Source organism: Muscardinus avellanarius, assembly GCF_963383645.1.
Source record: "Muscardinus avellanarius genome assembly, chromosome: 8".
NCBI classification, from domain to species: domain Eukaryota; kingdom Metazoa; phylum Chordata; class Mammalia; order Rodentia; family Gliridae; genus Muscardinus; species Muscardinus avellanarius.
Window position 1 is genome coordinate 110,711,303 of NC_137794.1, and position 25,008 is coordinate 110,736,310.

The 25,008-nt window shown below is 46.2% G+C and overlaps 3 protein-coding genes across 3 annotated transcripts in view; 2 read left to right on the forward strand and 1 right to left on the reverse strand.

The window, feature by feature from the left end:
- Window positions 1-136: 136 nt before the first annotated feature.
- TCP1 (t-complex 1) lies at window positions 137-11,781 on the reverse strand (the record flags this gene model as incomplete). The annotated part of the gene is made up of 12 exons (XM_080700159.1): window positions 137-353; window positions 2,231-2,394; window positions 2,529-2,721; window positions 2,997-3,120; window positions 3,420-3,595; window positions 6,750-6,876; window positions 7,335-7,516; window positions 7,942-8,052; window positions 8,417-8,514; window positions 9,534-9,662; window positions 9,860-9,945; window positions 11,718-11,781. The coding sequence occupies 12 exons, from the start codon at window positions 11,779-11,781 to the stop codon at window positions 137-139; spliced, it is 1,671 nt and encodes a 556-aa protein (XP_080556285.1).
- MRPL18 (mitochondrial ribosomal protein L18) lies at window positions 11,780-16,419 on the forward strand (the record flags this gene model as incomplete). Its single annotated transcript, XM_080700160.1, has 6 exons — window positions 11,780-11,793; window positions 11,846-12,031; window positions 12,727-12,887; window positions 13,364-13,550; window positions 15,524-15,755; window positions 16,348-16,419. 6 exons carry the CDS (start codon window positions 11,780-11,782, stop codon window positions 16,417-16,419), a joined length of 852 nt encoding a protein of 283 aa, XP_080556286.1.
- A 2,464-nt stretch (window positions 16,420-18,883) lies between these two features.
- Window positions 18,884-25,008, forward strand: part of PNLDC1 (PARN like ribonuclease domain containing exonuclease 1) — a gene marked incomplete at both ends in the record, with an annotated part of 28,525 nt that continues 22,400 nt past the window's right edge. The window contains 5 exons of the mRNA XM_080700693.1: window positions 18,884-18,959; window positions 19,329-19,386; window positions 19,673-19,746; window positions 23,218-23,257; window positions 24,774-24,897. Coding sequence (XP_080556819.1) covers window positions 18,884-18,959; window positions 19,329-19,386; window positions 19,673-19,746; window positions 23,218-23,257; window positions 24,774-24,897 — 372 coding nt within the window. The remainder of the gene's footprint in view (window positions 18,960-19,328; window positions 19,387-19,672; window positions 19,747-23,217; window positions 23,258-24,773; window positions 24,898-25,008) is intronic.

Consider the following 25,008-nt stretch of genomic DNA (forward strand, 5'->3'; position numbering starts at 1 on the left):
TGTGAAATCCGAGGACCAAAGAGAGGGATGGAAACCGCACAAGAAGCAAAGCAGACAGCTTGTTGTACTTTAATGTGTAATACTCAAGGTACCAGACACTGTATCTAACATTGTTATAAATAAAAGGGAAATCAAATCAGTTATCAAGGGCTCCTGAGTGAACAGCGTCTTCGTAATTCCCATGTTTATCTTCTTTACTTTCTGGGTGTAGTTTGATAAGGTCATCAATTCGAAGAATGGTAATTGCAGCTTCTGTTGCAAATTTCAAGCTCTTCACTTTAACTACGGTTGGTTCGAACACCCCTGCTTGCTTGTTGTCTCGAGGTTTACCATTGACCAAATCAAGACCGATCCTATAACCAAGGGAAACACTGATTAAATGATCTCAATTTGAGATCAGCTAGCTTGTCTGGGTTTAAGACTGCTAGTTACTTAAAACAAGCACAATCCCAATTGCAGAAAGGCCACTAGAGCAGCCTGACGTCATTTTAGCCAAGGAAGGTCTCACTATGGGGTGGGGTCCTACAGGCATATACTGCTTATACTATACAATTTCCTCACAATGAGCAAAGCATTAACACATCTTCCTGCCTAGCCAGGCTGCTTAAAAATAGATATGGCTCTCCTGTAGTAAAGCCATGTCTACCCAGAGGTCAGAGTGTTGTGTTTTGGGGGCACTCTACCTCCAAGCCACCCCAGATTTTGAAACAGGGTCTAGACAGGTTGATGAGTCTTGGGTGGTCTTGAACCTGTGATCTTCCTGTCTCCACCTCCCAAGTACTGGGATTATAAGAATGTGCCACCACACCCAGCTGGAAACAATGAACTCATATCCTGGTGCTTGTCTGAATGACTAAACAACAAATGCTTGTAATGTTTTAAGTCTTTGACACGTCAATTTATATGTTTATAGACCTTGTTAACCACTATCTTTTTCTTTTTGGTGGTACTGGGGGTGGAACCCAGGGATTTTTGCACCTCTGGGCTATACTCCCAGAACTATTTTATAGTTTATTTGGAAACAGGGTCTCACTAATTGCTGAAAGCCTAAGTAGCTAAAGCTGGCTTTGAATCTGTGCCATCCTCCTGGTCTCAGCTCAAGTGCTGGGATTACAAATATGCGCCACCATGCCTGGCAACCACTATATTTTTAATGCTAAAATTTTTTTCAAAGATCCAGAAAGGGCTAAAGTATAATCTATTGTGAGTTTAAAACTACACTACATACAATAAATGGCATGAAAATATTAAGTAAGCCGGGTGTGGTGGCACATGCTTGTAATCCCAGCATTCGGGAGGCTGAGACAGCAGGATCGCTGCCCTGTTCATGAACAGCCTCAGCTACTTAGCGAGGTCCTTTGCAACCCAGTGAGACCGTTTCAAAATGAAGAATACAAAATAAGGCTGGGGGTATAGCTCGGGAGGTAGAATGCCCCTGGGTTCCACCTCCAGGACAGCAAAATAGAAAAAGCCAGGCATGGTGGCGTACGCTTGTAATCCCAGCATTTGGGGGGCTGAGACAGGAGGATCACAGTTCACGGACAGCCTCAGCTACTTAAGTGAGGCCCTCTGCAATTTAGCGTGACCTTGTTTCAAAAATAAAGAATAGAGCCAGGTGTGGGGGCGCACGCTTATAATCCCCGCGCTTGGGAGGCTGAGACAGGAGGATCATGCAGGTTCGAAGCCAGCCTCAAAGAGACCCCATTTCCAAATAAAATATAAAATAGGTCTGGCCAGGCGTGGTGGCGCACGCTTGTAATCCCCGCGCAGGTTTGAAGCCAACCGCGAGCGCTGGCTTAGGAGACCCTGTTTCCAAATAAAAATATAAAAATAGGTCTGGGAGTATAGCCCGGAGGTAGAAGGGTTTCCAAGAACCCCAGTACCACCACCACCAAAAAAAAAAAAAAAAAAAAAAAAAAAAAAAAAAAAATATATATATATATATATATATATATATATATATATATAAAATGGTCTGGGAGTGTGTGTGTGTGTGTATATGTATATATATATATATATATAAAATGGTCTGGAAGTGTAGCCCGGAGATCCACAGTACAAAGAAAGAAAGAAAGAAAGAAAGAAAGAAAGAAAGAAAGAAAGAAAGAAAGAAAGAAAGAAAGAAAAGAAAAGAAAGAAGGGTGGGGGCATAGCTCAGAATGAATATCCCTGGGTTCCATCCCCAGTACTGCAAAACAAACAAACAACAAAACAAAAAAACTACACTTACCATTTTAAATTTTTACGTTCTGGATTAACTTGAGCCTCATTATGAAAAGCTCTTAATTTTGCAACCAGATCTGTGGAGTCCTGGGCAGCATTAACCGCCAGTGTATTAGGGATAACAAGAAGAGATCTTGCAAACTCTGCGATAGCAAGCTGTTCCCGAGATCCCTGAGGACAAAGACGAGAAGGTGTCTTTTGCACAAAAGGAAATAAAAGCTTACAGCAGTAGTGGCTAAGGCCTCAGACAAGGTACATCAATATACGGTAAGATCATCACCCTTTTTGAAAACAGCTCTCCTTACCATGCTGGTTGCATAGTTTTCCAGATATATTGAAAGGGCTGCTTCTACAGCACCCCCACCAGGAACTACGGACTTCGACTCCAAAACTCTCTTGACCACACAAAGGGCATCATGTAAAGAGCGCTCCATCTCGTCACACATGAAATCGTTTGCGCCACGTAAAATAATAGATGCAGCCGTACGAGCTTTAGTACTGTTGAAAACAAAAGGTACAAATCTTAAAATTGCCTAGCATGCTTGAAGATGTGGGTTCAAACCCCAGCACCACAAAACAAAAGACTACCAAAACCAATGTCTAGACCATGCAGAAAAGATGAAACTGTTACTCCATCTCAATTTACAATGGTCCAATATTATTCTATCCCATGCGTATAACTGCTCATATCACTGACAGACTATAGCAGCAAATAAATGGGAAGGAAATTTCTACAACAGAAGCATACAGCTTCAGTTTAGAAGGTAGCTTACTTTTTGATTAAGATCAATTCATCATCACAGATTCTTTCCTGTACCACCTCTTCTGCTTGCCCCAACATTGTAGCTTCAAAAGTTTCTTCACCTTCCAAATTGGCCAGGGTTGACAGGATAGTTGCTGTGAGAAGTACAAAGACAAGTAAATACAGTTTCCTGTGATGTATTTTAGTCAAGTGTACAGTTAAGCATCAACTGTCATTTTGTCTTTATTTAATTTTGAGGTGAACAAAAGTCAGTTTGTAAATTCCCAACAAACGCAGTAAGTTAAAAGACTTCTTGCAGTTAACATGGAGTAATGGCTCTACAGTTACTGCACACAGCACTGAATGTTTCTGAAGCTGCTTGTCGATATTCCAAAGCCCTTTGGCAGTCATGTATTAACGAGAGTTGTTAGATGAGAGCTGGCCCAAGACCTACCTCCAGAAGCTTTGGCAATGCGTTTAAGGTCCCTTTTTAAAACTCGTCTCACTGCCATGGCGCCAGCCTCCACGAAATACTTGAGACACATGTCATCAATGCCACCAGTGGTCAGGATAACGTTGGCACCAGTTGCCAGGATCTTCTGAATTCTCTCCTTGGTGATATCGGATTCTCTACAGAGAAAGTATTTAGATGACACAGCTGTAACTTCCACTAATTATCTTTCACAATAAAATTGTGTTAAATTATATTTACTGTTCTGTTTCCTTTTGCAATAAAAATTCAACTTAGTCCAATTTATGGAAGTGTTCAAGGAATTAAAAACAACTATTTTGCCCTCCCCAACTCCAGTCTGAGTTTGTAACCAACAAGTGGGTTATAAAGAAAACAGGACATGCTTGCAAGGAGCTACATGTGCACTCATTTCCAGGCTCTGTTAACCAAATCCTATGTAGAGATGACAGCCACAAAAGGAACAACTCCAGCTCCTATGAATAGAGCAGAAAAATCAGGAATCGGAAAGCTGAAATTATAGAAGTATATAAGATTAAAAAAAAAAAAATCCTTATAGGCCATTAAAGAGGCTTCTAGATCAGAGTCCCAAAGAGGGCAAACCTAACTCCCTGAGATGGGGCAAGCGGAAACCACCCAGAAGGGTTGTAAGCCAACTAAATTTAGGAATTTATCGTCCAGATGGCTAAGGAACTTAGTATTTCCTAGCAAGACCATTATTTTCAGTTGTCTTCTTTTTGTGCGTTGCTGGGGATTGAACCCAGGGCTTCATGTATGCTAGGCAAGCAGTCTCCAACTGAGATCTCGGCTCCTCAAATCTGTATTTTCAAAAGGATCTCCTGATGTCAATATGAAAACTGCACTAGAAAAATGGGAGATTGAAGGGAACAGAAACTACAGATATGGGACTCTGCCTTCTGAGAACAGGTACCTTATGAAAACAAAGATCAAAGTTCATAGCACAGGTAACTGCGAGGTACAGCTGTGGCTGTGGCGGAGGCAGATAAGGACCTGCAGTTGGCGAAGACAAGTTTGAAGCCTCTGTGTTACTCAGGTGACGCTGCCGAGAGGCAAACAGAGGTGGTAGAGAAATCAAGAACCAACTACGGAGTAGAGACACTGACACATTATGTAACGGAAGCCACCCAAGAGATGACATATTCAAGGAATTTTTCAAGGAGCCATGGACCACACCCACAAGATGACATTAGTCTATGATGACCACATAGGACAGTTAAGTCCTACAGAAGACTATAATGGAGTTGAAATGTCCGACCACCTAGCAACATCAAGCAGCGCTGTCAATGCCAGGCACTACTCCTGCTTGCAGCGATGGCCGACTGAACAAGCCTGCTGGGCTAGCCAGTCACATAAAAGCATATACAACCACACATAGTTCATAATAATGATAATAAACAACCATATTACTGGTCTATGCATGTTTACTTATTCTCACTGTTTTATGTTGCTTTTTAATTTGGCTTTTGAGTCAGGGTCGCACTCTATTACCAAGGCTGGTCTTATATTCCTGGACTCGAGCGACTCTCCTGGTTCAGCCTCCTGGGTACAGTACGCCACAGATCTGTGCCACCGCCAGACTTATCATCACTTTAGAATGTAATCCTTCCACGTACCGATGCCTACTAAACAGTGTGCCATGTCTACTAAGTAAGTTCTCTGGAGATGCATATACAAGCATTCAATTAGAGGGATGTACGGGGTGTTGGAGCTCTGAGAAGCAGACTTGGGAGTCTAGCACAAATGTGTGGAGACAGAAGAGCTGCTCCTGGGAGAGTACTGTGTGGTTGCCATCCACGCAAACAGCCAAGTCAGTACGAGTCTCCCCTCCCCAAACATTTTAAGACAGAACCGCCCAAAGCTTCCTAAAGGTCACATGGAAGGTTGGAAATGCTGACTGAGCCTCACACTAGCGACTGACTCAGCCTCCACTGGAGAACGGGGCTGAAAAGGGCCCCAAGAAGCGAGCCGCTCGGTGACACCAGAAATGAAGATGTGGAAGGACAGCAATCAGGACACGATGTGTGCGTAAAAGGCTTTCGCTTAAGAGGAAAACTAGGTGACACCAAAAATGCAATTAGTTGAGAAAGAACAACCAGTGAAGCGAGGCTGTAGGACAGAAGGCAGCAGACTGCAACACAGCAAGTCTCGGATGCAGGGGAGGAAAGGTCCATGTGCAGAGATTTAAGACAAGAGCACTCCTGTCTGTTTGCCACCATTTTATGTAAGCTCAGCTTAGCTGTTTGCTCAAACTAGTCAGTGCAAACAACAACAACAACAAAACAAAAAAACCTTGAAAGCAGCAGCGAATAGAACAGTGGTTACCAGAGCCCGAGAAGGGTATGAAGAGATAGAAAAAGGACGGCAGATGGGTAGAGGGATAGGAGGAACTTCCAGTGTACAGTACAAAAGCTATGGGCGACAACAATTATATTTCAAAATACCTAATAGAGAGGGTTTTCAATACAAAGAAATTATGTCTGAAGCAACAAATATACCAATGATTACAATCTGATTACTGCACATTCTGTAGACTGAAATGCCACTTACTCATAAACATGTAGTTATGTGTCAATTCAAAGTATCAAAAACATGGACACACCAGAAGTAGGCAGACCAAATCCCTAGATGCAGCCCAACTGCCCTCACAACCACATCTTCCAGTGTGCCAGTTAAACACCACACCTGGAGCCTAGTATACAGTAGGCACCCTGTCCACACCCGATTGCCGAGTTCTGTACTGCTTAGGAAACAATGTCCTGGCTTTCACCTTTAATTTCAACAGACTCATAAAAACCAAAATTCCACAAAAGGATCAATTTTCATCTAAGTTATATCAGTCTTAAAATACCACTACATTTCATAATTTTTCTGGAAATTTACGTAAAATAGTTTGTCTTTGATAAACATATTAAAAATTCTCTAGAGCTGGGCGTGGTGACCCACATTTGTAATCCCAGCATTTGGGAGGCTGAGAGGATTGTGGTTCACGGCCAGCCTCAGCTACTTAGGCCCTTTGCAACTCAGTGAGACCCTGTTTCAAAACAAAGAATAAAAAAATAGGGCCGGGGTGTAGCTCAGAGAAAGAATACCCCTGAGTTCCACCCCAGACTCCCCCCCAAAAAAGAATCCCCAGAACACACACTCGCACAGGGAACTCCAGTGCTGTGCACGCCATGTCCCATGCAGTCAGTGGCTCTGCCAAGAGTCTGGCTACCCGTACGCAGCACTCACTCTTCTCAGTACATTGTCACCTGGCCCAACAGACATGCTTACAAAAGCCAGACCTCAACATACCTCTGTCTAATTTGGTCCAATTTCTCAGGGTCTGTAATAAGCACCTGTACACCAAGCTTCATTTTGGTTTTCTGCAGGCTGAAGTCAAGGCAGGCAATTTTTGCATTAACTATTCTCTTAGGCATGCCTGTAAGTAATCACAACATTAAGTCTTTTACAGTAACTACATGCTACAGATCATATACCATACCCATTCTTAAAATCAGAATAAAGAGAATAAAATTCTACAATAGGTTGGCATACAAGCACATACAAAACCTTAATTCTCACTCATATTTATTTATTGTTTTTGTGCGTGTGTGGTACTGGGGATGGAATCCAGGCTACACCCTCCCCCTTTTTTATTCTTTATTTTGAAACAAGGTACCACTGAGTTGCACAGGGCCTAAGTAGCTGATACCGTCTGCAAATTGGATCCTCAGTCCTCAGCCTCCCAAATGCTGAGATTACAAGCATGTGCCACCACGCCCAGCTTCTCACTCATATTTTGTATGTACTCAAATTACAAAAAAATGCACTAAGGGCAAACCACAAAAAGTTCATTTTAACCACAGAATCACACTGTGATGAAATCCCGAACCTTACCCTGAGACCCCACCACACAGTTGAGTGCGTAGCCGCTGATCAGCATGCTCTCCGTCTGACTTCTTCCATGGGCTTTCAGAATATTAACAGAATTGACTGGATAGCGAGGCTGGCCTCTTATATCTGTGTATTTAATGGCAAGCACAGCATCTACCACCATATTAGGGAAGAAATCATCATTTCTAAGTCAACAGTTAAGGATAACAACAGGCTCTGAATGAACAAAGGGTACACATGAAGAACAAGAGCAGTTCAAAGGGAGTTCCTCTGAGCAATCTCATTCAAAGAAATAGCATTATTTGTATGCTACCAAAACGACAATATTACCCATCACTAGCTCCAATTCAAATCACATTACACATGTTTTGTACTGTCCTTTCACCCTAGAAATCCAGGGAAGGCAACAGACAATTTCGGTATAGTGTCACTTACCTCTAACACAATTATTAATTAGCATTAAATCGACATTTTATATTTTATTGTATAAAATTAACATTTCATAAAAACATGAGTTCTTATTCTTAAAAGGGCCTAAATCAGGTTCAATTCCTAAGACTTTCCATCAAGACGGGGGGGAGCTCAACTTCACTGGATCACCCAAGGATACATTCCAATAATTTTGGAAGACATGGATGTCTTAGCAGCATTGATCAGGCAGTCTTTTCCAAGTTCATCTGTGTTAATGATTAGGTTTTCGTTGATATAGCGCACTGCTTCCCTGTTTAAAGTATGAAAGAGAAAAACTTATAACTTGCTACTTAAATTTTTTGGTGTTCCCACATTCAATATTTTCAAAATATCACAGGTAATGAATTTCTGTTCAGCCATTTCATATAGGAGGAGGACATTGTGAAACCCTCCCACTTCAGATCATGGCAATTTTAATCTATCCCACAAGCATAGCCACTGAAGTCTACTATTAGAAGAAAATGTGGCAGTCAAATGGGAAAAAGAGACAGGCCCTCTTCTTACTTCAAATATTAGTACTTGAATGTTAAAACAACAACTTCATCCTTTTTCAGAAATAAACAATTAGCCTTAAAACCTTTTCAAGTTAGATCTCCAAATGCAAATAAACTTACTTGCAAGCAAGTCGATAGCCACTAATAACTGATGTGGGATGAATTTTCTGTTTGACTAGCTCATCGGCATTTTTCAGAAGTTCTGCTGCTATAATAACCTGTTGAGAAACATTCACTGCTCTAAGACGCCTAGCATTCAACACATGCAAAGCACGCATGAAAATACAGAAGGGTCAAGCATTCTTAACTGAGGGTGACAGCAGGGAAACGAGTAACTGGCCATTAAAGCTATGAACAGAGAAAATAAGAAAAACTATTTTATATGCAAATGGTCAAAACTGGAGAGAAGCCAGAAACATTCTGCCAAGAATCTAGTTCACAGCAGCACAACAGTAGAAGGCAACACTTCCTTTAAGAGCTCAAAGCTACATTCCTGACTATTTTAATAATGACTTTTACTATGGCTTTTTGGTTAAATTAAAAAGTCCTTCTTGTAAGGAAGACTAAGCAGTATTTTTCCAATATTGAGGCTTGAACCCAGGGGCATTCTATCTCTAAGCTACTTCCCCAGGCCCTTTTACTCGTATTTTATTTTATTTTTGCAGTACTGGGATGGACCCCAGAGAATTCTACCTTTGAGCTATACTCTCAGCCCTATTTTTATTCTTTATTTTGAAACAAGCTCTCACTAAGTTGTAAAAAGCCTAAGTAGTTAGGCCATCTGCAAACCGCAATCTTCCTGTCTCAGCCTTCCAAGTACTGGGGTCACAAGTGTGCATCACCACATCCGGCATACTTTTATATTTATTTATTTTGTGGTGGTGGTGGGGGGTGGAACCTAGAGGCTTTCTACCTCCAGGCTATACCCCCAGACATATTTTATTTGTAAACAGGGTCACACTAAGTTGCTGAGAGCCTCACTAAGTAGCTGAGGCTGGCTTCGAACCTGCATGATCCTCCTGTCTCAGTCTCCCAAGCACGGGGATTACAAGCGTGCGCCACCACGCCCGGTTCCCTAAAATACTTTTTATTACTCCCCCAGACGCACATGCACCAACATTTGAAATAAGCAGGATGTATTTGTTTCCTACTTAAATTGCACAAATTAGGTATTATCATCTAAGAAACAACATAACTTTTCTTCTTATTTTTAGCCTCTTTCCCAGGGACTACCTACCACAGAGGTGGTCCCATCTCCAACTTCCCTGTCTTGCAGATCAGCCAGCTCACAAAGGACTTTAGCTGCAGGGTGTTCTACCTCCAGTAACTTCAGGATGGTGGCGCCATCATTAGTGATAGTTACATCCTATGACATTTACAGACAGAAAATGAGAATGTAAGTCACCTACAGAAACAGAAAAGCCTCTAAATTAACAAAGCCCTGCTATCACGCTCACCTATGATACACCTTCAATACCTGGATTATGACAAAAGCAATCTATAAAACAAAATATTTAAGATCTATTTTTTAAAGCAACAAACACAACAATCTAGTATACTTACACCAATATCATCCACCAACATTTTATCCAAGCCAACTGGACCAAGAGAACTTTTTACGATATTGGCAATAGAAGCTGCAGCCATAACTGTAAAAAAGGGAAAAAGTATGATTATAAAAACTGGCTCATAAGGCAATTAGGGGGAAAAAAAACCTCTGAAGTCACCTAACACCCTGAGTTGCCCTTTTTTTTGGGGGGGGGCTGTATTGGGGATTGCACCCAGGGGTTTTCTACCTCTGAGCAAATCCCCAGCCCTATTTTTTCTTTCTTTTCTTTTTCTTTTTCTTGTGGGTTTGGGGATCGAACCCAGAGGCATTTGACCTCCGAGCTACTCCCCTGCCCAATTTTTAATTCTTTATTTTGAAGCAGGGTCTCACTGAGTTGCAGAGGGCCTAAGTAGCTGAGGCTGTCCATAAACCGCGATACTCTGGTCTCAGCCTCCCAAATGCTGGGATTACAAGTGTGTGCCACCACGCCCGGCTTTTTATTTCTGAAACAAGGTCTCACTAAGTTGGAGAGAGTCTCACTAAGTAGTTGAGGACAGCCAGGAACCTAAAATCCTTTCTCAGCCTCCCAAGCACTGGGATCACAAGTGTGTGCCACCATGCCCAGCTGGCATTTCCCAGATTTTAAGGAAACACCTTTTTGTAAGTCTAATGAAGGAGATTAACTGCTAAGGAGGCGTAGAATAAAAAGGGACCAACAGTCACAATTTCATACTAAGAAAAAAAGATACTGAAGCCGGGTGTGGTGGCGCACGCTTGTAATACCAGCATTTGGGAGGCTGAGACCGGAGGATAGCGGTTCGCGGACAGCCTCAGCTACTTAGTGAGGCCTTCTGCAACTCAGTGAGACCAGGTTTCAAAATAAAGAATAAAAAATTGGGCAGTGGGTGTAGCTCAGAGGTCAAATGCCTCTGGGTTCCATCCCCAGACCCGCAAAAAAAAAAAAAAAAAAAAAATACTGATGTTTTCCTTCAAATTCTGGAAGGTCTTAAAATCTTAATTAGCATAAACTCTTCTTTATAGGTCTTTTCGAGGTCCAACGGAGTTGTGGGCTTCTCTCAAATAACCTTAAGCACCACAGCGTCCACGGCGCTTAAGTGTCAAGTGTTCTCCAAACGGGCTGGACTAATTACAACAAAAGCTTTGCTAACTCATATTGACGTTTACTAGGTCAATTTGCCCTTAAGTTTCGCTTCCGTGACCATTTAGCTAACTTATTTCGTTAGCTTATTTTACCATAGAGGCTGTCCACAACAGGTTCTAGACAGCATCTGCTCTGCATAACGGGAACAACCTGCGAGGAGCAAAGCTAACGTCCAGGCGGGTGTGGAGGCGCACGGCTGCAGTCCCAGTATTAGGGAGGCTGAGCCAGGAGGATCGCAGGTTCGCGGCCAGCCACCGCAACTCGGCGAGACCCTGTTTCTACATAAAGCGCTGCGGGTGCAGGTCGGAGGTGGAAAGCCCCTGGGTTCCGTTCCTGGCACCAACACAAAGCATAGGTCAGCTAAATTCTACGGGCATCTGCGCATCCACAGATCCAGCAGCTGAACCTGGTCTTTCCGGGTTAAAGATGCTAATCGGTACAGAGGGGTACGGGGCACGGGGCCTTGCTCTCCAGAGGGTTCGCACGAACCCGACACTCGGCCATGGACGCCCACACCCATCCGCGCAGCTTCCCAAAACGTGCTGCGCTCTCGGGATTGTTCACCCACGCAGCAGCGTGCAGCCGCGCCGCCCCGAACCCGGAGCTCGGCCAGCAGGGCAGAACCGGCCGCGGGCCTCGGAAACCCTCCTGCCCCGGGGACGGAGAGCCAGGGCCGCAGCGCCGACGGCCCGGGGCCCGCCCGCCCTCACCGTTCTGGGAGCGGATCGCCTCCCCAGTGCTGCGGTCCCCAAACACGGACAAAGGCCCCTCCATGCTCGCGGCAGGGTGAGCGCTGGATTTCACTCAAACCGCCGGCAACGAGTATTTCCGTCCCGAGGCCCGGCGGCGGCCACGACACCTGCACAGACGGCGTGGAGAGGCCCGAGCGTCGCCGCGGGGACTGCTGGGTAACACGGCTCCACCCGCTTCCCAGCTCCGCGGGCCAGGCCGCGAGGCACGGCGGGAAAGGAGGGGGAGAGGAAGAGAGGCTAGCATTTGCCGGAAGTGAGATCATCCGAAGAGGGCGGGCTCGATATTTTTTGTCCAATTAGAGACCGGATGAGACGGAGCGCGAAAGTGGAAAAGGAAGTCAAGAGTTTTGGTCCGCAGGAGAACGGAAGTGGTCAGCTGAACGCTTTCCCTGGGCAAGGTTGCGCGTGCGCATTTGCACATTCTAGTGCTTTCTAGAAGATGGTCGCTAGGGCGGGGCTTCAGTTGTTAGAGCGGAGGGACGGTGAACTCTTCTACAAGATAGGGCTGGGGCTCCTAGTGAGACTTAGCCTTATACTCTCGACTTTCTTAGCATAAGGCAAATCAGCCGGGCTCTGTTCTAGGTCTCACGAATATACACTTGGGGGGCGGAGAAGGGCGTTTTGCAAGACGACCACCTATTTTGAGAAAGCTGTGCGTATTGCACTGCCCTTTTCACAACTAAAACACGCGCACGATGCCGGCCATCTTACGCTCTGCGACTGGAAGAGCCAAATACGGCAACTAAAGCGGCTGCGACGTGCGCGGCCCGAGCTGACGCGGTCCCGCCCCCTGGGTCCGAGCGCAGTGGTGCGACGTGGTTGGTCGACTCTGGGCCGGCGTGCTCCTCGGCGTGCGCAATGATTGGAGGGTCGGGGGTAGCTGATCGCCCGCTCGGCCACTCAGAGGCAGGGGCACGGCAGTCCGGGTCGCGAGCGTCTCTCGCGTGGAGCTTTGGACGACCTGCAGGGTCCTTTGGTTTTTCCTGGAGTTAAAATGGCTGTGGCCTGTGAGCGGCTGCGGCGGCCGTGAAGAAAAGAGGCGAGGCTCCGCGGCCTTGCCCGAGGTCCTCTCGGCGATGGCCCTTCGCTCGCAGCTCTGGAAGTTGTTGTCGATTCGTGGGAACACGGGTAATTAACTCGCCTCGCTTCTCAGCCTCCTCCCCAGGGCTCGCACTGTGAAAGTGAATTCTCACGTCCCAAGTTGTATTGGACGTGGCCCATCGAAAAGTAAACGCACGATGCTACCGTGACGACAGCAGTAGACCCTTAAGGACTCGGTTGCGTGTTGATGATGCGCTGCGGCCAGAGTGCACGGCCCCTCGCCCCCGTCCCGGCTCAAGGCTGGGGGCGTGAGTGGGGATTGAGTTAGAGCAGGTTCCTCCCCCGTTCTGTCCGTATCAGCGGCTTGGGCAGGGGCAGGTGACAGAGGATCGAATTCAGGGAAATTCTACCTTCGAGCTATATCCCAGCCCAGTTTTATTTTTTTAGTTTGAAACAGGGTCTCGCTAAGTTGCTGAGCCTCTAAATACTGGGATTACAGGCGTGTACCACCATGCCCCGTATTAGCAATTTTTAAGATGCCCGTGGTCGTTTCCGTCCCCTAGAGTACAGGTTCGCAACCCGCTCAACCAGTTCCGCCCCAGCGGTGAAGCCCGGAGAGGAGCCTCTGGAAAATGAAGCTGTTGCACCAGAGTTCACCAACCGGAACCCCCGAAATCTGGAGCTTTTGGGTGTAGCCAGAAAAGAGCGGGGTTGGAAGACAGTGTGGCCCTCTCGTGAGTTCTGGCACAGGTAACTAAGAGTGCTTGCGACTGACCATTGCACCTTACAGACCGTTTTCAATACTGCAGGATATGCCCAGGGTCTTCTTTTAGGAACCTTGAAGAACAAACAAAAGAATAGGTTGCCTGGAGAAAACGGTAGTGTCAGAATAGGGGATTGGGCATCTCCTACGGTCTGTCCGAGGGGCTGATATTTAAAAAACAGATCTGAAAGATACGTAGGAGAAGCCAGAAAGAGCATTCTAGCAGAGGAAACAGCTCTGGTGACCGTGAACCCGGTGTGTTTGAGGGACCGCCAGGCCTGTGTAGCTGGAGTTGCTATGGGCAAAGGGTGAACGATATAATGGAAATAACTAAAGAGGGAGGCCGTCTAGCTTTGCAAATTCAGGTAAGCAGTAGAGATTTTATTTTTACCTCCCTGAGAAACTCAGAGGATTTCATTTGAGCCCGAAAGATGTGATTTTTTTTTTCTTTTTGGTGGTACTGGGGTTCCTGGAAGCCCTTCTACCTCCGGGCTACACTCCCAGACCTATTTTTTTTTTTAATATATATTTTCATTTGGAAACAGGGTCTCTTAAGCCAGCACAGCCGGCTTTGAACCTGCGCGATCCTCCTGTCTCCACCTCCCAAGCGCGGGGATTACAAGCGTGCGCCACCACGCCTGGCTTGAAAGATGTGATTTTAAAAAATCATTTCAAGGGCTGAGGGTGTAACTCGGTGGTAGAGTTTCTTGGCAGTACCGCAAACACATGGCCTTGCACCCCTGTGGCAGGTTCAAGGCCATGTGTTTGCGGTACTGCCAAGAAAAAAAAAATTTTAAAGATCATTCTAGTTGCTTTAGGAAGAATAAAATTTTAAGGAATTGGAGTAGGAAAAGGAAGGCTAGAGCTGACTGTGGTGGTGCACACGTGTAATCCCAGCATTTGAGAGGCTGAGACAGGAGGACTGTGGTTCGAGGACAGCATCAGCTATTTAGTGGGCCCTCTGCAACTCAGTGAGACCCTGTTTCTGAAATAAATAAAACTGGGCGTGATGTACACGCTTATAATCCCAGCATTTGGGAGACTGAAACAGGAGGATTACAAAGATGGTTGTTTATGGTTTTTTTTTTTGTTTTGTTTTGCTCCAAATCCTGGGGTAAAACCCAGGGCCTGATGCATAAGAGGCAATCAGCTACGTCTCCAGCCCCGAGGTGCATGGGTGCTAGGCCAGTGCTCTGCACTGAGCTGAACCCCTGGCCCGTTGCGTCTTTTGACTTCACTTACCGTTTTGTTTTTAACCACATTGAAAATTTTGTCTATCTTGTCTTTATAATATCCAAATGAAGCGGCGTGTGGCAGCTCATGCTGAGACAGGAGGACTGTCTCAGCAACATAGCGAGACTGTCAACAATCTAGTGAGGCCCAGTTTCAAGATAAAAATAAAAAAAGGTATGGGAGCATATAGTTCGGAGGTAGAACACCCCTGAGGTCAATCCCCAGGACCACAAAAATAAAAAGCCGTATGATATGGTTGCTGTCATATTTAAATAGGCTTACCTTACTTTGAGCTATAAAATATTTTTTCATGCTCATATTTCAATTTTTACATCTATGTCCTTGCTCTAATTTATATTTATTTTGATGTTCACGGGAAAATATAAGCATAGAGTAAGTATATCCGTACCCAGTATACAGTCAGCAACTGAGCCACGCCTCTCCAAGCCCTATTTTGGAGTATATGTATAAATGACTAAAACTCAGCTCTTTGGAAGGACCAAGTTTCTCCTTGATGCTTGAAGTTGAGGAGAGTGTCATACACTCCTTGAGGATGGTCTCATACAGGCAGAGGGAAAACACCACCCCAAGTAAATCCAGGTAAGGATGTTGAAGCAAATCAGCCAGACAGTGAATCCTTGAAGGTGCCTGGCTGTCCACTGGCCTGAGGTTGCGTAACTTGAGGACGGGTGCACTTTTATATCTTGCCCTCTTCTCATCCGTTTAGGTTGCAAGTCATAAGGACTCAGCATCACATAGAAGCATTCGTTGAGCACCAAAACGGCCAGGTTGTGGTTTCAGCATCCACTCGTGAATGGGCTATTAAAAAGCACCTTTACAGTACGAGAAACGTGGTGGCTTGTGAGTGTATCGGAAGAGTGCTGGCAGGGCGGTGCTTGGAGGCAGGAATCAACTTCATGGTCTACCACCCAACCCCCTGGGAGGCAGCCTCAGACTCGGTATCTGTGTTTTCATGTACTTAGTACTAAGGCATAAAGGGCCAGGGGGTGTAGTTGTACAATAGGATGCTTCCCTAGCATGTGTAAGGCCCTGGGTTTAACCCCAACACACACACACACACACACACACACACACACACACACGCATTGTATTGATTATTGATTTTTAGATACTTATATAGTATAGTTTCCAAGTGTTTTCGTGTGTTAGATCCTGAGGCTCTCGAATGGCCTCATTTAGTCCTCACAACAGTCCAGAGGGTAGGGTCTAGTATTCTCATTCTATAGACAAACTGAGGTCAAGGCGTGGCATTTCAGATTCAGAACAGCTGATTCTTTACCCCCTTGTCAGCTGTTGCGCTTCCTGTTCATATAATGACATCTTACTTATACTTGAGAATGCTGCTGATTCTGACATCTCTCCTTTTTTTCTTACCTGTGTCATTATTAAGATCACTCTGAAAAAACAGTGTAGGCGGGGAGGTTATTAGCAAGAGCAAATCAGGTATTGCTTTGTCTCTTGGGAAGCCGACTTTACTTTTGACCTACTTGCGGCTGACGATCTTTATTTTATTCCGATCTTCAAAACCAGATTAAATGCCTACAGAATGCCATGACAGAAGGTGGCGTGGTGCTGCGGGAACCTCGGAGAATCTATGAATAAAACGGAAGCTTTGTTTTGAACATGCATACAGAACAAGCAGCCACAGCGTGAAAGAGCGCACATCTGGAAGTCAGCGTGTTTGGAAGTTTGACAGCAGTCGTGGAACAGTGGGAGTGTGTAGTTAAAGTCGTCTGCCCTGCCCTCTGTGGGCTCTAGTTGTGTTGTCTTAATCAAGGGCTAATTTTTTGGATGTGAGAGAAGTATTAAAGGAATCACCAATTAACTTTTGAAGGAGTTACAAAATAAAGTTACAAAATAAAGGCATATTATGAATCATTTTTGGTTGCATGCAGTTTCTTGCCTGTGGCTTGCTGTGCCAAGGGGTATCTGAGGTTTGTGTAAAACATTTATTACCATGGGTAGCCCAGGAGATAGATCTTAATAACTGAGAGCTGCCAACACCTGCTTGTTCTAAAGAAAAACACATCATGTTGATTTATGAGATTATAAACGTCTGTACGAGCCGGGCATGGTGGCGCACGCTTGTAATCCCAGCGTTTGGGAGGCTGAGACAGGAGGATCCCACAAATGCAACTTAGTGAGACCCTCTTTCTAAATAAAGTATAAAATAGGTCTGGGAGTATAGCCCAGAGGTAGAAAGCCTCTGGGTTCCATCCCCAGTACCACTAAAAAAAAAAAAAAAAAAGTCTGTACAAATTGGCTTCAAAAATTAGCTATATTAAGCCGAGCATGGTGGCGCACACGTGTAATCCCCGCGCTTGGGAGGTGGAGACAGGAGGATTGTACAGGTTTAAAGCCAGCTGTGCTGGCTTAAGAGACCCTGTTTCCAAATAAAAATATAAAAATAGGTCTGGGAGTGTAGCCCAGAGGTAGAAGGGCTTCCAGGAACTCCAGTACCACCACCAAAAAAAAAAATTAGCTATTAAGCTGGGCATGGTAGCGCACACTTATAATCCCAGCATTTGGGAGGTTGAGATGAGGATCACTCATTGAGGTACTCAGTAACTTAGACTGTTTCAAAATAAAGAATAAAAAATAGGGTAGGGGGTGTAGCTTGGAGGTCAAATGCCTCTAGGTTCCATCCCCAGACCCACCAGAAAAAAAAAAGCTATTTACAGCTCAGGATATGGGACTGGTGTGTGTGTGTGTGTGTGTGTGTGTGTGTGTGTGTGTGTGTGTGTGTGACTGGAGATTGAACCCAGGGCATTCTACCGCCAAGCTACAGCCCCATCCCTGTTTTTTATTTACTTTGAAACTGTCTCACTAAGTTGCGGAAGGCCTAAGTAGATGAGGCTGGCCATAAACTTGCGATTCTCCTGTCTCAGCCTCCCAAGTGTTGGGATTACAAGCATGCACCACTATGCCCAGTGTTTTTGTGTTTTTAAATAGGAAACCTTGCCTTGTGTGGTAGCGCACACTTGTAATCCCAATATTTGCCCACACTTGGGAGGCGGAGACAGGAGGATTCCGCAGGTTCGAAGCCACGCGCGCTGGCTTAGGAGACCCTGTTTCCAAATAAAAATGTAAAAATAGGTCTGGGAGTGTAGCCCGGAGGTAGAAGGGCTTCCAGGAACCCCAGTACCACCAAAAAATAAAAAATAAATAAAATTGGGGAGATGGGAGTCAGTTCTCTGGAAGGAGTTGATTAAAGCAAAGCAAAGTGTTAACTGTTTCCAGCTATTGGGTAAATGTGAGGAATAATAGCCTGAAAGCACCTGTGGCTTTTAAGCACACTGCCCTTTTTAAGGCAGTTTTCCAATTTATGTAATTGTGTTGTGCTGGGGATTGAACCCAGGGGCATTCTATCTCTGAGCTACATACCCAGCCCTTTTTATTTTGAAACAGGGTCGCACCAAGGTTGTTGAGAGCCTCGCTAAGTTGCTGAGGCTGTCCTTGAACCTGCGATCCATCCTCCAGTCTCAGTTTCTCCAGCACTCAGATTACAGGCATGCGCCACCATACTGGGCTTCATTTTCCAGTTTCCAATACGTACCCCAACCACACATTTATTTAGAAGTGAAATGTTAACAATCTGGATATTCAAAATATTACTTTAGAAATGTGGAAGCCTAGGTACCAACATTTTTAAAAGTATGATTGATCCCGAGAGGGGTTAAGCATCCGGTATCTTGGTAATAATAGTCTCCTTTGATCAATAAAGAGCCCAATGGAGACGTCTGACATTTTCATTCTTTCTTACCTCACCTTAAACTTGCCTCAAAGCATCTTGCTTTGAAGAACACGTTTCTAGAAGGCTTTTGAGAATTGAAAGGCGATCCAAGGAAGAAGATAAGAAGCTAGGCTCACGGCCAGCGGTGCGAGGATTTCCGCAGGTGTAGCGGAGCCCTCCACCATCCCCGGGCACCTGCGGCCTTGGAGCCAGCGGGCAGGCTGATTGCCAAGGGCCTTCACCCCGCAGCCCGCTGGGTCCCGCGAGCCCTGGGGCGCAGGCGCGGCGGAAGCACGTGGCAGGAGCGCCTGGCTGGCGCCGGGGCCCAGCGCCATGGACTTGGGCGCCCAGGAGTTCGAGCAGAGCCTCCCACTGCTGCAGAAGCTGGTGGAGGACGCGGACTTCGTGGGTAGGGCGCCCGCGCCGGCGGCCGGCGAGCCCGGGGCCGGGGTGGTGCGGGTGGATGGGGCAAGACAGCCCCCAGGCTGCAGGCCTCCGAGGCGCCCTGGGAGGCACGGGGGTGTCCTCCGCAGGCCCCCGGCGGCGGCGGGGCGTTAAGCATCCGTCACACCCAGAGCCCCCCGCCCTGTTGGCCAGGGCGCTGTGTGGTCCGGGTGCTGCCCCGGAGGCCCGGCGGGGTGCTGGGGCGCCCTCCATTTTCCTCCTGGACCTCAGGGGCTTCTTGAGCGCCAAGAAGGTGAGCCAGGTGTGCTCCGCCGCCCGCAGGTTCACGGAAGGCCCCGTGCCTGGGGCTTTTGTCTTTGTGCTGCCCCTGCAGGTCTGGACATAGAGTTCACCGGCCTTCGTTCTAACCTGTCCGGGCCCCAGCAGATCAGGTAAAGATGAAGCTCTCTGAGGACCCAGAGAGAGGTGACCTGCCAGAGGCCCTGGTGGGACCAGCACCGGCTCCCAGAAGGCACCTGTGGCTCTGGGGGATCAGGACAAAATGTGTGGGCTTCTCCTGCCCAGAATGGGAGGGTTGGTTTTTGTTCTATAGATGCTTGTAGTGTTCCTACTTGTAACAAAGAGAAAATGTCCGGCTTCAGAGTGGCCGAGCCAGCCCTGGAGGCCGAGGTCTGGAGCCCAGCTCAACAGTGTGATGAGATGCCTGTTTTTCCACAGTCTTTTTGATTTGCCATCGGAGTGGTATCTGAAGACCCGTCAGAGTGTCCAACAGTTCACAATCTGTCAGATTGGTGAGTGTGAGTGTGTGTGTGTGTGTGTGTGTGTGTGTGTGTGTGTGTGTGGTACTGAGGACCGAATTCTACCGAATTTGACTCCAAGCTACACCCCTAGTGCTATTTTATTTTTATTTATTTATTTGTGTGTGTGTGTGTGTGTGTGTGTGTGTGTGTGTGTGTGTGTGGTACTGACTGAATTCTACCGAATTCTACTCCAAGCTACACCCCAGTGCTATTTTATTTTTTTTTATTTATGTGTGTGTGTGTGTGTGTGTGTGTGTGTGTGTGTGTGTGTGTTACTGGAGGTGGAACCCAGAGGCTTTCTACCTCCAGGCTATACTCCCAGACCTTTTTTATATTTTATATGGAAACAGGGTCTCACTAAGTTGCTGAGAGCCTCACTAAGTAGCTGAGGCTGGCTTTGAACCCGTGTGATCCTCCTGTCTCAGCCTCCCAAGCGCCAGGATTACAAGTGTGTGCCACCACGCTGGCTCTATTTTATTTTTGTTTTGAAACAGGGTCTTGCTAAGTTGATGAGTCTCACTACTTGCTGAGGCTGTCCTAAAACCTGTGATCCTCCTTGTTACAGCTGTGCGGCACCTTGCCTGCTGCGCTGACCCTTTGTGTTCTTGTTTGGCTTGGGGCCTTATTATGCCTACAAGAATAACACCTTGGAGCAACTTAGCATTGGCTTCATTCCTTAGTAAGCCAACATTAAACAGAGTCTCCAGTTTATCTTTCAAGTTAAAAAGTATGTATGTAGCTGAGTGTGGTGGCACACGCTTGTCATCCCTGCCCTTGGGAGACAGAAGGATCACACAGATTCGAAGCCAGCCTCCCTGGCTTAAGATACCGTTTCCAAATAAAAATATAAAATAGGTCTGGGAGTGTAGCCCGGAGGTAAAAGGGTTTCCAGGAAACCCCAGTACTGCAAAAAAAAAAAAAAAAAAAAAATGCATGTAATGATGTAATGTTCTTTCTTTTTTTTCTTTTCTTCTTCTTCTTCTTCTTCTTCTTCTTCTTCTTCTTCTTCTTCTTTTTTTTTTTTTGTACTAGGGATTGAACCCAGGGACATTCTATCTCCAAGCTACACCCCCAGCCCTTTTTATTTTTTGTTTTAATCTCATCAACCTAGTGAGACCCTGTTTCAGAATAAAAAATAAGGCTGGGTATGATGGTCCATGTTTGTAATCCCAGCATTTGGGAGGCAGAGTCTGGAGGATGGCAGTTTGTGGACAGCCTCAGCTACTTAGCAAGGCCCTTTGTAACTCAGTGAGACCCTGTTCCAAAAACTAAAAAGACTAAAAAATAGGGGGTGTAGCGCAGAGGTAAAGTGCCCCTGCGTTCCATCCCCAGTACTGCAAAAATAAAATAAAAATAAAAATGAAATAGGACTAGGAGTGTATCAGTGTGAAACTTTTTGTCCATCTGCTACAGAAAAAAATGATTGTTATTTATTTATTTATTTGTACTAAGGATGGAACCCAGAGGCTTTCCTACCTCCAGGCTATACTCCCAGATCTATTTTATACTTTATTTGGAAACAGGGTCTCACTAAGTCGCTGAGATCCTCACTAAGTAGCTGAGGCTGGCTTGGAACCTGCGCGACCCTCCTGTCTCAGCCTCCCAAGCTCTGGGATTACAAGCCTGGCCCAGCTTGATTGTTATTTTGATTCACGTTTTACAGTAGAGGAGTCAACACCCATTCCCATAAAGGGCGAGATAGCAGACATTTCAAGTTCTGCAGGCACTGTGATCTCTTGCAGCTACTCAGTCCTGCCTTTGCTGTGTGAAGTCACTCACTGAGAAAATATATGAACTAGCTGGGCGTCGTGGGCACACTTGTTATCCCAGCATTCGGGAGGCTGAGACCTGAGGATCGCGGTTCGCGGACAGCCTCAGCTACTTAGTGAGGCCCTCTGCAACTCAGTGAGACCTGGTTTCAAAATAAAGAATAAAAAATAGGGCAGGGGGTGTAGCTTGGAGGTCAAATGCCCCTGGGTTCCATCCCCAGACCTGCAAAAAAAAAAAAAAAAACAAAAAAACAAAAAAAACTGATAAGCATAGCTTTCTTCCAGTAAAAGGTTTGCTTTACAAAAACAGGCCATGAGCTAGCCGTGGTGGTGCACCCCCTAATCCTGGTACACGGGAGACTGAGCTTGGAGGGTCACAGGTTTGTGTCCAGTCTAAGTAATTTAGTGAGGCCCTCTGAAACTTAGTGAGACCTTGTTCCAAAATAAAAAATAAATAGGGCGTGCTGGCGCATGCTTATAATCCCAGGATTTTGGAGGCTGAGACAGGAGGATTGCAGGTTCATGGTCAGCCTCAGCCACCTAGGGAGGCCCTCTGCAACTTAGACCCTGTTTCAAAATAAAGAATAAGGAGCCAGGCATGGTGACGCACACTCGTAATCCCAGTGCTTGGGAGGCTGAGACAAGAGGATGGCACAGGTTCGAAGCCAGCCTCAGCTACTTACAGAGGTTCTCGGCAACTTAGACGGTTTCCAAAAAAGTATAAAATAGGTCTAGAAGTGTCGCCCGCAGGTAGAAAAACCCCTGGGTTCCCTCTCCAGTACCACAATAAACAAACAAAAACAAACAAACAGAATTAAAAATAGGGCTGAGAGTGTAATTAAGAGGTAAAATGCCCCTGGGTTCAATCCCAGAACCACACACACATAGACCACCCTCTAAAAAAATGCCGAACATATGTGTATATATCTTCATTTTCCTCTCTACCTTTTTTTTTTTTTTTTGTAATACGGACATTTAAAAGGTGTTCAATTTATAAGTAAGTCTTTTACTTTATGATTTTTGGCATTTCCTCTAGGAGTATGTGGTATTGGAGATAAACTCGGGGCCACTGTACCTCTGAGCCACACACCCCCCAGCCCTATTTTTTCATATTGAAACAGGGCTCACTAAGTTGTAGCAAGCCTCTAAGTTGCTGAGGCTGGTCTTGAACCTGTGATCCCACTGTCTCAGCCTCTCTAATACTGGGTTTACAAGGGTGCACCACCGTGCCTGGCTTGATTTAATATATGTTTGTTTGAAGAACCAGCCAGAACTACATTTTAGTAGTAGTACAGACTACAGACAGTTGCCATTCTTCAAGCCTACCTTCCTATCTCTCAGGCTGTTATCCTGTTCTGTACACATGGTATCTGTGGATGCGAAGAACTGTTGAGATGTTTTGTCTTGGCCCAGGTGTGTTGCACACTTGAAATCCCAGCATTGGGGAGGCTGAGACAGGAGGATCGTGGTTTGTGGCCAGCCTCAGCTACTTAGTGAGGCCCTCTGCAACTCAGGGAGACCCTGTTTCAAAATAAAGAACAAAAAATAGGGCTGGAGGTGTTTCTTGGAGGTAGAATGCCCCTGGGTTCCATCCCCAGTACTGCAAAAAAAAAAAAAAAAAAAAGTTTTATCTTTGTCGTCCACTTCGGCAACTTTTCTTGAGTATTCCTCACTCCTGGTATCATTCTTCTAGGATTGTCTGTGTTTTCCAGTATCGAAGGCGAACCAAACAAGTATGTATAAAGCGCGTCTGCAAATCCTATGGCTTCTCCCGTCTGTGTTCTGCAGCTGCCCTTTCAGATTCTGCTCCGGCGTCCTTCCTCTTTGTCCCTGAAGCTCTGTGTCCTCTCCTGCGTCTGCTTCTCCCCCTTGCTCCACCCTCTGCAGAGTCCAGCTCACCCTCCAAGCCTCTCTTAAGGTGCCTTTCCCGCAGGGCCGCTCTCTCCACCCCGCCCTGCATCGTAACTGCCCCGTCTTCATTTCCATTGCCCCTCGGGCACCTTCGCAGCAGCAGTTATACAGTGTATTATACTGAGAGTGGTGCCTCAGCTGCCCGGTAGCTCACAGGCACCAGCAGTCAGAAGGCATGGCCATCAGCCGCGTGTGGTGGGGCACACCTGTAATCCCAGTGCTTGGGAGGCTGAGGCAGGAGGATCACAGGTTCAAGCACAGCTTCAGCAAGTAGTGACTCTTATCAACCTAGTGAGACCTTGTTTCAAAATAAAATTAAGATAGGGCTGGGGTATAGCTTGGAGGTAGAATGCCCCTGGGTTCAATCCCTAGTACCCCCCAACACACACAGACAAGGGATGCTTGTCTATTGGGAGAACCACGCAGATAAGCAGCAGAGGGGCTGACTGGCGGGGGCCTAGGCTTGTGGGGGCCCGTCTCTGCAACAGGCCTGTTCCCTGAGGACACGGTCACTGCCCCTTTGTCCTTCAGTGCCAGGCAGAGCCCTGAAGCGCAGTAGACATGCAGGTACCTCTGAAATGAAAGAGAGGACCCACTCCGAAGCTTGTTCTGTGCCAAAGTCTTTTGTTTATTTTTATTTAATATTATTATCTTTTTGTGGTACTGGGGATTGAACCCAAGGGCATTCCACCTCTGAGCCATACCCCCAGCCCTATTTTTTATTTTGATACAGGGTTCACTAAGTTGCAGAGGCCATCACTAAGTAGCTGAGGTTGGCTCTGAACCTGCGATCCTCCTGGCTCAGCCTCCCAAGTTCCCCCAAGCTTGTGCCAGCATGCCCAGCTCAAAGTAGTTTGCCTAAAAATGGTTCTGGGGCCGGGTGTGGTGGCGCACACTTGTAATCCCAGCATTTGTGAGGCTGAGACAGGAGGATTGATGGTTCGCAGCCAGCCTCAGCAACTCGGTGAGACCTTGTTCCAAAATAAAGAATAAAAAATAGGGCTGGGGGTGTCACTCGGAGGTAGAATGCTCCTGGGTTCCATGCCCAGTACCGCAAAAAATAAAAAATAACAAAATAAAAACCGGTTCTGAGCTGGGCATGGTGGTGCAGGCTTGTAATCCCAACACTTGGGAGGCTGAGATGGGAGGATCGCAGGTTGAGGGCCAGCCTCAGCAAGTTGTGAGACTCTCATCAACCTAGTGAGACCCTGTTTCAAAAATAAAAATAGAGCTAGGGGTGTAGCTTGGAGGGAGAATGCCCTGAGATCAGTCCCCAGCACCAAATGTAAATAAATAAAAGCGGTTCTAGCTTTCTCTCTTCTGCTTGTCTTTTTATAGGTATGTAGCTCATTCATGCAACTTTTTTCTTTTCCCTACGACGTTTGGGATTTTGGATTCGGAATTCTCTTTCCAGGCTTCTAGTGTTCAGTTTTTGAATCAGTATGGCTTCAACTATAACAAGGTATGGCCTTGGGGGGTGGGCATGTGTCAGAGCCCAGCCTAGCCGCTCTGCCCCCCGCCTCCCTGTCTCCCTTCTGCGCGGTCACCAGGCCTCGCCCTCGGCCCGGGCTGC